The 17,696-nt window shown below is 30.7% G+C and overlaps 1 protein-coding gene across 1 annotated transcript in view; it reads left to right on the top strand.

Annotated features, from left to right (window-relative positions):
- The first annotated feature begins 3,142 nt into the window (after positions 1-3,142).
- The window catches only part of LOC111619716 (serine/threonine-protein kinase PLK1-like), a 39,250-nt gene continuing 24,696 nt past the window's right edge, over positions 3,143-17,696 (top strand). Inside the window, exon 1 of the mRNA XM_023361497.1 lies at positions 3,143-3,397. Within this exon, the coding sequence (XP_023217265.1) occupies positions 3,293-3,397 (105 nt within the window). The 5' untranslated portion in view covers positions 3,143-3,292. The remainder of the gene's footprint in view (positions 3,398-17,696) is intronic.

Below are 17,696 nucleotides of genomic sequence, written 5' to 3'. Positions count from 1 at the left end.
GAAACCTCTGTCTTCCTCAACTTTAGCAATGACGGCGGAGAAGATTGAAATATATAGAAGTAGGCTAGGAGAAGGCTGTTTAAATGCGAGGGATAAATGTTAGTAAACGATCGTATAGTCATGATCACCACATGACACGTGCGACTAAATATCCAGATGGCACAACGCGCTGATTGGTCGTCTGAATGACGTCAACCTACGAAAATCGGTAATGTTGATCGATTAGCCTAAACTTCGTATTGTTGTTGTTGTTGTTGTGAGAGCGGGCAGACATTAAATAATAGTTATAGACATTTCATCTAAAACTTGATAAAAGGCACTTATTTATAATTTCACTAGCTCTTGTGTTTTATTATTGAAAATTATTGAAATATTAAAATTATTGAAAATTTCAATTAATTGACATTAATTGAAATTTTCAATAATTTTAACATTAAATTACGTGATATCAAAGATTTTAATGCTGAGACATTTTTAAATATCAAGAAGTAACTTTTATGTTTTTCATTTCAACATAGCATTTTTGTACATTTACTATAATAATAAAATAATCAAAAACAACAAATGTAAATTGCAAATTAAGTTTTTTTTTAACATTCTTTATTAGACAATACAGTATTTTTAACCTTACAGAAACTTGTATTTAATGTTTTATATATATATATTACAACAGAATATGCTAAGTAAAAATGCAGATTAGTTAACAATTTAATATATATTTTCACCTAAACATAATTCATACTTTTTAATGCATAACTGTTAAAACATTTTAAATAATAAGTTATTTTTTTTTACAAATTCTCTAATCTATTGGTTTGCTTTTCAAATCAAATCCTGTGGAAACTTAAATACAGTATAGACACTGGATGTATATTTTCCTATGCAACCAGGTATACAGCACATACAAGGCATCTAGAAATAGTTATTCATTCCTATGGTAATATTATTTTAACAAAATATAAAAAAAGGCTAAAAAAATAGCTTACTATGAAAACATTACAGTACAAATGTAACATTACTTTATCCTGACACTTATATTGATAAAGAATTTCCATGATGAAATGTATGGAAATTCTTATTTAAAACAAATATAACTATTATATTCAAAGGAATTTAAATACTTACAGTATTATTGATTGTTAAATAATTTATACAAGAATTCTATACTTTTAATTTAAAAAATGGTCATACAAATATGATTAAACATATTTACAGATATATCCATAATGGAACTGGACATATGAAATTTCTGTAAATTTGAGAAGTATTGTTTCTTAACACACAGATTTTGAACTGACATTCAAAAGCACAAAATGTCTATTGACAGAAAGAACTGTCAATTCTAACTAAAGCATTAAAACAAAAATTCTGATAAGAGTAATCTATAGAAAATATTCATTATTCAAAATTGTTCAATAACTTTTACATTTAAACTTTATAATTTGTTAAGCAAGATTTGTGAAAATTTCTCTTTCAGAGGTATACAAAACTTAGTTAATTTTATTGTTTCTACTAACTATATTAAATGCATATGACAAATTTAAAAAATATTCTGACTTGTCTTAATTATAAATTTCATTCTTTCTCAAACTTTTTATGATTAATATCTGTAACAAAGTATAAATTTTCTGTTATTTACTATATGTGCATGTAAATTTAGAACACTAATCACACTATTAAAATGATCTATTGTGTATGATTTGGTTCAGAGGTGCATAAAGACCAAGTATGAAGTTAAATGTTCAAAAAAATAAATAATCTGCTGTATTTTCACTTTATACTCATTCCATATTACGACAAGTAAAAAAAAATAATAATAATCTATTTCGTCATGATACGTTCTGACTACCACAAAATATAATCGCTGGGTTGACGTCATTCAGCTGACCAATCAGAGAATTGTGCCATCTGGATATTTAGTCGCACTACAGTGGCTAGAAAATATAGTGTCGAAAGCGCTTATATTCCTCCATTATAACCGTTCGGTCCATACATCGAGGTTAGTGACGTCACAGACAAGGTGGCGCTGATGTCAATCGTAGTGCTACTTTCGCTTTGGCTACGTGATATCCTTACTTACAAGAACATCGANTCATAAATACTGTATTCTGCTGTTTCATTCAGCATACCGACCTCATAGAACGTGCAAAGTGCAGTAGAAACTTTATACGTATCTCATTTCCGGCTGTAGGTTCCTTATATCAAAACATTCAAAATTTCATCCTCTACAATCCCCAAATTTTTAAAACGGCATTCTGATACACCCTGTGTATGTATATACATATATTACAAACTTATTTCATTAGTAAAAGTGCATAGTTGCAAAATAATTCATTTTTATTGTTTGGGCTACAAACAGTTCAAATCCGCTACTTTTGGAGCACAACCATGCTACTTTTTAACCTTCAGATCCAGCAACACTGTTAAGGAACGCTATATCGTCCATGGGTGGTTTCGAGGTTGTGTTGATTAATGAGATTTGGGTTAGTACTATTTTTTGGTGTAGGAGTGGCTACTCTTTGGGGGGTCGCCACCCCTTCATTCGAAGCTGGAATATTATATCGAAAATACTTGTCGCCCTGCTGGAGCCCTCGCAGGGCACAACTAGAAGTAAAGAATGAAAAAGAACAAAGCTTTACTCCACAGGAGAAGCCCACAGATAAACAAACTTCGGAGTGAACAACGTGCACTAATACGATCCGTCTAATTTTTCAGCTTTAGAAGTTTTCCCAATATGGCGTCGTTCCCAACCGTCGATTCCGATCTTATTACATAAATAGTTGTAATTTTCTTTCATAAAAATCTAAAACAGTTATTATTTTACGCATAATATTAATCGAAAGTTTAGATATTTCCTACTATAATTATTTTATAAATAGCTACAAATCAACTTTTATATCATAAATATTAGTAAACGTCGTTCAGACATAATCACATGACTACTTTTCGATCATGCGCCATCTATGCCAATTATAAAAATCGATGTTAAAACTAAACTATAACTTCAAGAACTCTAAATAATTTAAAATAATGTGATTTTATTTAATTCTTATTAATAAATGTTAAATAATTTAATAAATTTTATTTTAAATTTTAAACGAATATAAATTAAGAACAGACTAAACGTCCGCTACGAGAGTATGCTTCTAGATAGCTTCTTATTGGTTAAACCGAATTTGAATTTAAATAGTTGGGAAATTCAAAATGTTCGAAAGATATCAGCTAGTTGGAGAAGTTAATACATTTAAATATTGTTTTACGCATTATTTATTATAAGTAAAAACTTAGTATTATGACTACTAAGAAGAAGGAAGAGATCTCAACTAGAGAAATACCCGAATTTTTGATCGATCCGACGACAAAAAAGAGGTATTCACGTGGACGATTCTTAGGAAAGGTAAATTTTCATTGAAGTCGGTTGAAATTTCCAATTTTCTTAACCGATCAATCTCTAGAATCAATTTTAAAATTTTCTAAATGTTGAAATTCCGTTTTAAATTTTATAATAAAACTTCTAAAAAATCTGGAATGCAGAACAATAGACGTGATTTAAAAACTTTTAATATGGTTGAAGCCTGATTCTGTTGAGTCAAGTAGCAGGTGGACACAATGACAAGTCCATAAATAATTTAATAATTACAACAAACAAAGGTACCGAAACAAATTAATAAAAAATTGTAAATAAAATTTGATGTTTGATTCATTTTACTAATTGTTTTTGAGTTGCAACTGAAGAATTAGAAGAGTTATTTAGTGGTCATTTAGATCTGTATGTAGAGTGGTTGCAATATTTTCGAAAAAAGTCAACTAATAGTTGAAGTTTATATATTTTGTATATTTTAATTTTCTTTTAATCGTGTGCAGATCATTGTTCAGAAATAACAAAGGGATTAAACGTCATTTAACGCCAACTTGAATTTCTTAACGCGAATTTTTTCTGTGTGGATGTTTTTCACGGTCTCCTGACATCAATATATTTTTCACTCAACTTTTCCGACTTGGATTTTAACATCTACTGTGTTCAAAGTAACCCAGTCTTTTCTTTACCTGCAGTCGCTAAGATTGGTCGGTAGGAGTTACTTTTAGGTCGTTCGTTTATATATATTTAAATGATACAGTAACTTTTACTGGTCGTTCTAATATAGAATTTGATATGATATGCATTTTCTAATCTGTTGGAATGAATGTCTACTCAACAATATGAAAATGTTAGGTGTCAAAGTATCTTGGTTTCGTTATCTTACATAAAAATTAAATTTATAGACTATAACTGCAAAATTGACTTTAATGTGTGTATATTTTAAAAATTTCATTAATTTTGTACATGTTAAACAAGTTAACCAGTACTGTTGTAAAATGTATTTACAACAGTTTGGCCACCATCTGCTTTCTTTCCAAAACAACTAATCTCCCCTTCCGAGTTTTGATCTGTTCAGCTTTTTATCGTTGCCATTTTTTTCTTAAAAAACCCTTATGTTTTGTTGCGAATACTTTTAAACAAACCACTTGCTTTTGTCTTGTTTAGAACAAACAACAAAAATAAAGTTGAGTGTCATAGAAATCAAAAGTTAAATTCAAACACTAATAATACAAAACAAACATCATTCATAATTTTTGACTTATTAAACACTAATTTTACAGTGTATTTTGTAGACACATGGCAAGTTTTCATCAGCAGAAAAATACCAGCAGAAACATCAAGAGAGGGGTGGAGAAGAAAGGGGGAGGAAAAAGCTGTAATGTATAATTGTCTATCCACAAAAAGGATTTGAAACAGTTAATTAATTAAAAAATCAAATTTTACAAGATTAGGATACACGTTGTATAAATTAAAAAGTTGAGTGAGGAGGGGCATAGCCTGAAACGCGCACAAAAAGCTAAATAAAGATAATTGATGAAAACTTGCCATATGTCTACAAAATACACTATAAAATTAGTGTTTAATAAGTCAGAAATATGGAAAAGGACAGTTTCATAAAATAAAAAAGAATCATTCATAATAAAGCTTGTTTAATTTCAATACAAACATTTGTTCTTAAAACTCATCATTAACTGATGTTATTTGGTTATTGTCTATTACAGTAACACCTTCAGTCTTCTTTCCTTGTCATAAAGTTAATGTAGTCTTCAGTAAGTAAATTTATCGCTAGAAATTAGACCTTCTTGAGCTCTTAGATTATAAGGATGAATTTGATTTTTAAGTACAAAACTTGTTGTCATCATCATGTATTTCTTTAATGAGATAGTTGACAGGATTAATTATCTTCACTATATATGGTCTTTTCCATTTGCCTTAAAACTTATGTCTGCTTAAATGACGGTACAACACCAAGTCATGTTCCTTAATTAATTAATCTTAGATTGTGTTTATTTTGGTCATGAGCATAGGCAAGATTCTCAACAACTTGTACTTGATTAACAAACAGTTCAATCTATCTATCCTGTTTTCTTGAGTGACTGTCCCTCCTCTAGTCTTTGTATATCTGATGTTCTTGGTTCAAAACCATGGAGTAAGTATAAAGGACTCTTGAGTTGATTTATGTTTCGTTGTATTTTAAGCAAATACTGCTGTTGATACATGTTGTTTTCATGCTGTGATATCATCAGTATATTTCCTAAAGATGTGTATTGTAGAAAGAACAAAGAGCACTATAAGTCCATTTGCTTGGGGTGGAAAGTACAAGTTTTGATATGTTTGTCTAAGAAATTTTCAAAATCTTCAGATACAAATGACATTTCTTGATCTGAAATGATTGTTTTTGGAAATCCATACACATCAAGTACATTTTCCTGTAAAGCTCTCAATGTTGTCTCTGTACTTAAACTACTTGTAGGTGTAGTTTACAAATAATGGGTAAAATAATTGTTCACACATCAAAATTCATCTCTCTGCATTTTTTGGCCTTGATGGGAGTATTCCAATATGATCAAGACCTAACATTTCAAATGGTCTCATTGGTACATCCTTTGTCTGCAAGAAGGCTCAACTTTTCGATGGATAATCGTTACTCATCTGACATACTTGACAATTGTTAACATAATTTTTAATTTCTCTCTCAGTATGTTCCCACCAATAATAATCTAGAATTCTTGAGAGGATTTTCTCTGCCATTAAGGGATAAATTTAATAAATACAGTAGAGCGTCGTTTATCTGAAAGCTGGTTATCCGAAAGCATTCCAGTCGGCAAATTTCAATTTTCGCTAGTGCTGTGGTGCTGCAATCTTCGGCTATTTCTTGGGCTACTCAAATATTTTACATTTTTGATACTAAATTAACATCTGAAGTATAATTTTTTTATTGTTTTTATATTTTTCAATATATTTATTTTGTTTGTACAAAATAAAAAAATAATTTTTAATGATACAATAGTCTTTGTTAGGCTTAACATCGACGAAAATTCAACGCAAAGCGACACGCAACGGAGAAAAATTTCAACATGAGATAAATTAATATATTTTTTCGTACATGATTCGTTATCCGAAAAATAAGTTATCCGAACCACCCCAGTCCCCAATTGATTCGGATAAACGACGCTCTACTGTATTTACTTTTGTACATGGATTATACATGATTTGTTAATGAATAATAATGGTTTTTTTTTCCAAAGTCATGTAAATTTGTGATTGTGCATTTTAATAACAGGATAAGCTATTTTAACTTCATAAAATGTTTAGTTTTAATTTTAATAATTTGGCTTTTATAAAAAAAAAAAATATGACTGTTAGTTATTTATTTTCTAATTAACTAAAAAGTTGAAAAAGCAATAGCAAATGTGCATAGGAATTCAAATGCTGTTTCATTTTGTTGATATGCTATACCATAAGGGATGTGCAGGTCAGGGAATTTGTACAAAGTTGGTCAGAGAAAGTCATGGATTTTAAAACAAAAATTGTAGGAACTGAGTAGAAACACTGATTATCTATATATATATTAATAAGGATGTTTGTTCACTATACACTCCTGGGCCATTCGACTAGTTGCTGCAAAACTCTGCAGTTACATTTACATCTTAATTAGATAATGTTGTGCAAAGTTGAACTTGTCATCAGAAAATATTGTAGTTCTTCATTCTTCTTTCCGGGCATGAAATTTTTTGCTCATTCAAGTCTAGCTATTTTGTGAGAGAGTGTTAGTTTTGGAACAGCTTCATTGTTGAATATTTAACAATGGGATTCTTTTACAGATGCCTCCAAATGGTTGTATGTGATAGTTTATTGTCCATTTCACGAGATATTTTCCTGGTAGACATATTCCTGGTGGCTTGCCCAAACATTCTTCTGCAATCTCAATTACTCAGGATTTCTTATGTCCTGATCACTTTTCTTACATAAATTTTCTCTTTTTGATAATATGAATTGTTGTTTTAGATCTAATTAGTACTTGTGATATTTCTCTTTCTGACTTCCCTGAACAACAATAGTACAAATTTTGAAAAATTTTATCTTCTGAAAGCTACTAACCACATGGCATTGTAGAAAACAGTATACAATAGATTTAAAATGTGGTAAAACTGTTAAAACTTTGACAATTACATTTATAACAATGAATAGATGATGTAATATCAACAGTTTAAAATAATTTTTCTAATACTTTGCATGTGGTCTTATATTTTTGAAAGAGTATGCTTTTAGATATTCTGTAAAAAATAATTAATAGAATTGTGTTTTATTACAGTGATAAATATTGCATAATTTGAAATAATAGACATTATTATAACAGTAATCAAATACGGTAACACCTCGACTTATGTGAACCCGGAGTTACGCGATTTTCAAATCTCATCGATTCGTCTTTTGTTTGAGCGCCACGCAACTCTTGATTACTCACTCCCCCCACATTATTGTTCAGCTTACACATTTGGATGTGTCGCGTGGAATCGATGCATAGCTACAATTTATTTTGTGTTATTTATTTCTGTGTTTGTTATATCTACAGAGACTTCAGAGACTCTATGCAGTGATTTCTTTTCAACCTTGAATGAATCAAAAGACAAATTAAGATTAACATTTATTAGCTTATATACAACCGACTTGGATTTTACACAAATTGCGAAATTATACCCCGACTTACGCGGTAATCGCTCGGTCCCATCTATCGCGTGAGTTCAGGGTATTACTGTAAATATTTCATTAATTTCTATGAAATTAAAAAAAATGAGAGGTGGTCTTATAATTATGTGACAGACCTTAATAACAGTTATAAATTATATTCTTAATATTCATACTACTACTATTTCTCATATCAGCATAAATTTTCTGCTCTAGCAGGTTTATAGAGCAGGAGCATCAGAGCACTGAAATGCCTTTCTCTATCTCATTAACTCTGGCCTTGATTTGAATTACTTTGTCTATCATTTAGGTCATCAATCAGTTTATTCTTCCTCTTTACTGTGTCCATCTTACCTTCCAGTACAGTCCTCAGCAGGCAGTCTCCTCTCAAGACAAACCCCAGCCATTTTCCTTTCTTTTCCTAATTACCTTTAATTTTCCTTCTCCTATTTGTTTCAAAACTACTTCATTTCTGACTTGTCACACAAAATAACACTAGGTCTAATTATGTGTAAGAACTAAAATTAATGCACTGTGTACTATATTGTACTACAAACTTCTCATAAACATAGTGCATGTATATTTCTATATTGCAAGATTTTTTTTTGTTTGAATGTACTCTTCCAAATATAACTCCAGCTACAGTACAACTACAACTTTTCTTTCAGACCCATGGTCTTGCAACCTAAAAACTTCACACCAATGTTAAAAGTATAGGGAGTAGTAACCTTACATACACCTTTCTCTTCCCCTCTCTCCCTTCCTCTGGCTAAACACTGTGTACAGTCATTGTCCTTTTGTTAAAATAAAAAATTAAAATAAAATAAAATTATAATTAAGCAATGAATAGTTGTCAATAATTGATATTATAATGTATAAAATTTAGTAAAATGTTAACCAGTTTAATGTTCTTATCAACAGTTCATTTTTCTTTAAATCATAAGAGTGAAATATAAATTAATAGGAAGTTTGAAAAAGTCAAACACTGCCCTTTTGGGTATGAAATGCTCGAGGGCATGCAATTCTTGAATTATCTTAGCTACCTGGGTACAAAAGTTTGATAATCAGCTGAAACTAAATGCCACTATTCAGTTTTTGTTTGGGTACGCTTTTATATATTTGATGTTACATCAAATAAATATCTATGTAACAATTATATTAGGAAAATAAATTGTTTCAAAGAAAACTTCATTAAGAAAACAATTGTAAGTATGCCAATTTGACGGGGGGAAATTTTACTCCCCTGTCAGGATAGGTTAGGGCGCTCACATATGTGGGTGGTGGTTTACAGATGCAGAGAGGACAAGTGTTAACAGTAAACTGTATTTTGTTGAAGAATGCTTACATCAATATATGATAGTTCCAGTAAAGGTGGAGTTCTGTCAGCATTGCATATCGTCAAAGTCAGTCTCTCTCTCTCTTCCTTTTTTGGTTCAGCTCCAAGGAAGCGGTGAATTTACAGTTGTAGAGTGGAACTTGAACATAGGCAAGATGGGCACTTCTTGGTGTCAGCAGAGGAAATGCGATGATTAGCAGTAGAGGATTTCTCAGAACGAATGATGTCTTTCATCCCACGGAGAGTTTATACCTTTTTGTCTCCCTGCCTTCTCCTCATTGATCGGACATCCACATCCTTCACTCCCTTATTGGTCTCTCAACTGTCTCCAGGTGGAATTCCAGACTGGTTGCATGAAAAGTGTGCCCAGGATGGTTTATCCAACACCATCCTTTCTCTGACTAATAGAGAAGGTGTCAAGGTTAAGCATCAGTGTCTCAACATCTGTAAACCTGACACCTTGCAATAACTGTTATTTCTCCATATTAAATAATTCTTTACAATTAAATTTTGTTTTAATTCCCTTTTTGGTTCTAACTAATTCCAGTGCCTCACACAACTTTCTATGTTGAAGTTAAAGACCAAATCCTTAATATTTTTTAGCCCATCAACTATCTTTCAAGAATAAAAATTTATTACTTTTGAATGATTTAAACAACGACAAATTGTATTCTCTCTCCTTCCAAATAAATTATCACTCTTTAAAACTCAATAAACACAAAATCTGTAATGGGTATATAGGACTGTGGGCTTTAATCTGAAAGCCTTTTTCAAAATTCACAGCCTGACAATGATGTTTATCTTTATTTATTTTATCAGGTATCCTAATAAAGAACTATAATCTTGTTGATTATCCAGATGATTACACAGTATAAGCTATAGATTAGAATAAAATCCAGAACTTAATAATTATTTTAAATAGTAAGAATTGGAGTGTTCATCTCTTACTTCTGTTGACCAATCTTGCTATAAGTCTGGTTGCCTATATTAAGTGAAATCTGCTAATTCCTCATTGACGGATTAAATTGTCTTTTTGCTTTCTTTACTAGGGGAAATTTTCATGCTGTTGGAGCAAATCAGGATGATGCAAAAAATCATTTTTCATATTTTTTAGTTAAAATTTGTCCTCTATACCTTATTTGTTGTGGACATTCAAAGCACAATAAACAAATGCAAAGACTATTAAATGCAGTTTTAAAGATTTAGAACTGTGTTTTGATTGATCAAATGAATTTCAAAGACTTATTTTTCATATTTATGCATGATAAATTGAAACTTTTCAAAATACATTGTGCTAAAACTTTTGATCCAAGAAAGATTTATCAGAGCCAGTACATCCAATATACAGTGTTAAGAATAGATGAATACAGTAAGTGATGTTACAATGGTGTAATTGGTGGTGGCTTATTTACATGTAGTTAAGACCCCTCTTAATGCTGTTTCAGTATTACGCAATAGTATTGGAATTCCCCGAAATTGCATGGAGCATTCGAATTCCCTGAAATCACGCACAATTTTGTTGCTTTGATACTCGCATGCAATCTTGTGGTGTGTATTATAGCAGTTTGAATACATGTTTCCTGCGTCACAATTGATTTATGATCAATCATCAATGTTATTGTGTGTATGAAGATATAAACATAATATTGTATTTTATTGTGATAAATATGGAAATTTTTAGTTTTTACAATGGGTGATTGCATAGAAAAGAAAGTAAAGCAACAAGAAAAAGCATTTTGCCTGAAACTAAAATGCAGGTGCTCAGGCGATTAGATGCAGGTGAACGACAATCTGATATCGGCACTGCATTAAATTTGTCAACCTCAACAATATGGACAAAATTAAAATTTATGTCCATATTGTAATTTTGCCTGTTTGTCCCTAAAATTTTAAAAATGAAGAAAAAATCGTATCATCAGCAACTACAATCACAATGACTTCTGCAACAAAAATTACCCATTCCAGAAGCAATGTGTTTGAGAAAATGGAAAAATGACTTTCTGGATTGACAATGAAATTTGAATGCAATATGCCATTAAGTAAGCAATTATAATGGAAAAAGGGAGAAAAATTTTTAACCATATTCAGAATGAAAAAGGCAAATTTCATAGTGAAAATTTCATAGATAGTTTGAGTGGTTCAATTGATTTAAAAACAGAAAGAATCTTCATAACATACAGGTTACTGGAGAAGCAGCAAGTGGAGATACAAAAGCAGCTACTGCATTTCCAGCGACATTAAATGCAATCGTTGAACAGAGAAATTATCCTCCTGAATTAGATTTCAATGTTCATGAAATGGGCCTTTTCTGGAAGAGAATGCCAAAACATACATTTTTATCCCGTGAAGAAAAGCAGGCACCAGGATTTAAAGCTACAAAAGATCATTTAACACTTATATTGGGTGATAATGCTAATGGAGACTTTAAATTAAAATTTCTGCTTGTTTATCATTCCAAAACCCCAAGATTAATGAAGGGAATTTCAAAATAATCTTTACCAGTAATTTTGGAGTCCAATAAAAGATCTTGGATCACTATGAAAATTTTCCAGAATTGGTTTACTGAACATTTTTGCTCATCTGTTAAATACTACTGCGAATTTAAAAACTAAAGCTGAAAGCTTTACTTTTGATGATAATGCTCCAAACCATCCAATGCATTCCAGTAGAAGTGGTTTTCCTGCTGCCAAATACAACTTTGTTAATCCAACCAATAGATCAAGGTGTAATATATAATTTATCAGTGATGGACATACCAACAACTGATTGATAAAACCAATGGAGCAGATAAAGAGTCTATTAGAGATTTTTAGAAAACTACAATATCATGGATATTGTAGACAACATCAATCTTTCCTAAAATGAGGTGACCAAGAAATATTTGAAAGGAGTATGGTAGAATGTATGCCGGAGTTAAGCAGTAATGTTGACACAAGAGAATCCATTGTTGATGTCAATGAAATTGTCAAGCTAGCTAATGAAACAGGGTTGGATAATATAAATGTGCAGGATATTGAAGAATTATTGCAAGTTACAACTAGTGAGTTTTTCCAACAACAATCTTAGAGTTAATAGAACAACAGATGCATGAAAATGACAAAATTAGCATTTCTGAAGATGAGGAGTGAAAGAAACTTTCAACAGATTTTCTAAATAAAAAGTTTAGCCACTATAACGGAAATTATGGATCAGTTTATATAAAATGATTTAAATTTTGATAGAAGTTCAAAGGCAAGATAAAGTATCATGGATGCAATGTCTTGCTATTGAGAACTGCTTGCTGAACGAAATAGGAAAAGGCAAATGACATTAAATGACTCCTTCACAAAAAATAAAAGATGTCAAATGAGGAAGAACCTTCCTCATTGCAAGCATTAACTTCTTTACTTGAACTTTTTTGATTTTCATAAATGTTTTATGAATAAATATCGATATTAGCAATAAATAAGTCTATAATTAATGTAATAAAGTATTTAACAATAAATGTTACAAAATAAAACAAAAAGAACTAGTAAATTTTTATATTCCCTGTTCTGTTTCACTTATTCCCATTATTTATGTCCCATTATTTATACCTTTTTTAACACTGTTTCCTTAAGCACTCGAACTTCCTGGAATGTATTGCTGTATTAAGCAGGGTCTTACTGTATTTAGTTTATCTCATATGACACATTGGAAAAAACAAATGCTAGATAATCAGTTTTATTTATTTAGAGTTAAATGTAGTAAATATTTTTGATAAAATTAAAACTTCTTTATGATGCTATAAATTGCCAAATTATGCTAATACGGTTGAAAGGTTTTAACTCATTTCAAGTTTTAAGGATTTTTTTCTTGAAGAGAAGGCACCATACCTGCTACAAAATATAGAACTTATAAATACTAATTAATAAATGAATATAATTTTATAGTATTAAGTTTAACCATTATTCAAATCTGAAAATTAATGTTCCTGTAGGGTGCCTTTGCTAAGTGCTATGAACTTATTGATGTGGAAACAAAAGAAGTTTTTGCAGGGAAGATTGTTTCTAAGGCTCTTCTGGTTCAAGATTATCAAAAACAGAAAGTAAGTTTGAGAAGATTATTCACTTAAACCAGGGCTTCTTAAGCTTTTTTTATTCATGACCCCATTTATGATCGTGATTTTTATAGCGACCCAAAAAATATATAATAAAGATATATACAAATTTGCAAAAACAATAATGGTGTACTACCACAGTTCACTCTTCTGTTACAATGGAACAGAGACAACTGAATACGCTGAAAAGCAACCTATGACACAAAGCATGCAATTTTCAAACTCTCACAAATTATTTTCAATATTTTGCATTAAAATCTTGCGACCCCAAGATTTCGTTAAGTTTAAGAAGCCCTGACTTAAACAGAACAATTAAGGACTATTTAATAGAGAATAATTGAATGGGTTTGTTTCTGTTAGATTTAAAATCTTAAACTTATAATCTACTTCTTAAAAATTTCTTATTTAGATGTCTCAAGAAATAGCTATCCACCGTACACTTGTCCACAAGCACATTGTCACCTTCCATAGTTTTTTTGAAGATGTGGATAATGTTTACATAATTCTAGAACTTTGCAGAAGAAGGGTGAGTAATTTTTCTTACATGGACTGTAAAGTTTAGTTCTCATGTTACACAACCGGTTCTGGTTTTAAATTATAACTTACAACAAAATTTTCTCTCTCAGTCATTAACGGAGATGCACAAGAGAAGAAAGGCTATAACAGAACCAGAAACGCGATACTTCCTTCGACAAATCCTACTCGCCTGCAAGTATTTACATGAAGAGAAGATAATTCATCGAGATTTGAAGCTTGGTAATCTGTTCCTTAGTGATGAAATGGAAATAAAGCTGGGCGATTTTGGTCTTGCCACTCGGGTCNAATTGACTTTAATGTGTGTATATTTTAAAAATTTCATTAATTTTGTATATGTTAAACAAGTTAATCAGTACTGTTGTAAAATGTATTTACAACAGTTTGGTCACCATCTGCTTTCTTTCCAAAACAACTAATGCCTGCTTCTGAGTTTTGATTGGTTCCATTTCTTTTATCGTTGCCATTTTTTCTTGAAAAATCCTTACATTTCGTTACAAGTAGTTTAAACAAACCACTTGCTTTTGTCTTGTTTAAAACAAACATCATTCATAATAATGCTTCTTTAATTTCAATACAAACATTTATTCTTAAAACTCATCTTTAACTGATGTTATTTGGTTGTCTATTAGAGTAACACCTTTAGTCATCTTTCCTCATGATAAAGTTAATGTAGTCTTCAGTAAGTAGATTCGTTGCTAGAAATTAGACCCTCTTGAACTCTTGAGGTTATAAGTATGAATTTGATTTATATGTACAAAACTGGTTGTCATCATCATGTATTTCTTTAATGAGATAGTTGACAGGAGTAATTATCTTCACTATATATGGTCTTTTCCATTTGCCTTAAAACTTATGTCTGCTTAAATGACGGTACAACACCAAGTCATGTTCCTTAATCTTAGATTGTGTTTATTTTGACCAAAAGATGTTTTATTTTGGTCATGAGCATAGGCAAGATTCTCAACAACTTGTACTTGATTAACAAACAGTTCATTCAATCTATCCTGTTTTCTTGAGTGACTGTCCCTTCTCTAGTCTTTGTATTTCTGATGTTCTTGGTTCAAAACTATGGAGTAAGTATAAAGGACTCTTGAGTTGATTTATGTTTTGTTGTATTGTAAGCAAATACTGTTGTAGATACATGTCGTTTTCATGCTGTGATATCATCAGTATATTTCCTAAAGATGATGTGGTTGCAAGCTATATTGTAGCCTATTATATATATTAATATAGTATATATATTAATATATTATATATAATATATATTAAAACTTTCCTCCCTAACTCCTTTCCCTTGGGTGAGATTACCAGTTCCAGGAATTAATGTAAACAAAGGGGAGAGTAAGACCCTGAGGCAAAAGGGACATGATGCACTTCATTTTTTTCGGAAACCTGGAAGTAGACAGATGTGAATTTGAGCACTCCAAGTCAGCGTTAACCACAACCAGATAACATTGATTTGTCTGAGGAAAGAATCCTGCCCTATCGTGGTGATGACAGAGCAGTACAGAATTAAGGATTGCAAGGAGAAAGTGATAGGAGTATTTGATATAGGAAAAAGGAACTTGTCAACCCTTGTGAAGCATCTCACCAATCGAACATAAAGAACCAAACCTGGGTATTCTTATCTTTGCTCAATCTTATTCTTTACCTCCAAATGAACCTATCCTTATTCTAATTTTAGTTGTACTTTACTTTATAAGATTACTTTTAACACTCATATCCGAGTGCATTGTTGCGAGTAATATATGTCGGTTTGCAGTTGTTAAAATAGTGATTGTACTGTAAGATTTGGTGCATTTCTGTACGGCAATACAACATTGAATTCCTTATTAAGAACTTCTATATGTACACGAAATAAACTACTTGTGAAATTACCTGATCTTCTTTGTCTGGTAACATGGTTTATTTGTTTGATCATGAATCCCGCATACTAATCATCACAATGTCTCTTATAATGCAGTTTCTACAAGTCCATTTGCTAGGGTGGAAAGTACAAGTTTTGATATGATGTACACCACGCTTATCTGAGAAATTTTCAAAAACTTCAGATACAAATGACATTTCTTGATCTGAAATGATTGTTTTTGGAAATCCATACACATCAAATACATTTTCTTCTAAAGCTCTCAATGTTGTCTCTGTACTTAAACTACTTGCAGGTGTAGTTATCAAATAATGGGTAAAATAATTGTTCACACATCAAAATTCATCTCTGCATTTTTTGGCCTTGATGGGAGTATTCCAATATGATCAAGACCTAACATTTCAAATGGTCTCATTGGTACATCCTTTGTTTGCAAGAAGGCTCAACTTTTCAATGGATAATCGTTATTCATCTGACATACTTGACAATTGTTAACATAATTTTTAATTTCTCTCTCAATATGTTCCTGCCAATAATAATCTAGAATTCTTGAGAGGATCTTCTCTGCCATTAAGGGATAAATTTAATAAATATATACTTTTGTACATGGATTATACATGATTTGTTAATGAATAATAATGGTTTTTTTTTCCAAAGTCATGTAAATTTGTGATTGTGCATTTTAATAACAGGATAAGCTATTTTAACTTCATAAAATGTTTAGTTTTAATTTTAATAATTTGGCTTTTATAAAAAAAAAATATGACTGTTAGTTATTTATTTTCTAATTAACTAAAAAGTTGAAAAAGCAATAGCATATGTGCATAGGAATTCAAATGCTGTTTCATTTTGTTGATATGCTATACCATAAGGGATGTGCAGGTCAGGGAATTTGTACAAAGTTGGTCAGAGAAAGTCATGGATTTTAAAACAAAAATTGTAGGAACTGAGTAGAAACACTGATTATCTATATATATATATTAATAAGGATGTTTGTTCACTATACACTCCTGGGCCATTCGACTAGTTGCTGCAAAACTTTGCAGTTACATTTACATCTTAATTAGATAATGTTGTGCAAAGTTGAACTTGTCATCAGAAAATATTGTAGTTCTTCATTCTTCTTTCCGGGCATGAAATTTTTTGCTCATTCAAGTCTAGCTATTTTGTGAGAGAGTGTTAGTTTTGGAACAGCTTCATTGTTGAATATTTAACAATGGTATTCTTTTACAGATACCGCCAAATTGTTGTATGTGATACTTTATTGTCCATTTCATGAGATATTTTCCTGGTAGACATATTCCTGGTGGCTTGCCCAAACATTCTTCTGCAATCTCAATTACTCAGGATTTCTTATGTCCTGATCACTTTTCTTACATAAATTTTCTCTTTTTGATAATATGAATTGTTGTTTTAGATCTAATTAGTACTTGTGATATTTCTCTTTCTGACTTCCCTGAACAACAATAGTACAAATTTTGAAAAATTTCATCTTCTGAAAGCTTCTTACCACATGACATTGTAGAAAACAGTATACAATAGATTTAAAATGTGGTAAAAACCATTAAAACTTTTAAAATGACATTACAACAATGAATAGATGATGTAATATCAACAGTTTTAAATTTTAAAAAGTTTAAAATAATTCTTTTAATATTTTGCATGTGGTCTTATATTTTTGAAAGAGTATGCTTTTAGATATTCTGTAAAAAATAATTAATAGAATTGTGTTTTATTACAGTGATAAATATTGCATAATTTGAAATAATAGACATTATTATAACAGTAATCAAATACGGTAACACCTCGACTTATGTGAACCCGGAGT

Source organism: Centruroides sculpturatus, unplaced genomic scaffold (assembly GCF_000671375.1).
Source record: "Centruroides sculpturatus isolate CEXI.00-Female unplaced genomic scaffold, Cexi_2.0 scaffold141, whole genome shotgun sequence".
In the NCBI taxonomy this organism is placed as follows: domain Eukaryota; kingdom Metazoa; phylum Arthropoda; class Arachnida; order Scorpiones; family Buthidae; genus Centruroides; species Centruroides sculpturatus.
This window is presented reverse-complemented; position numbering and strand designations above follow the sequence as displayed.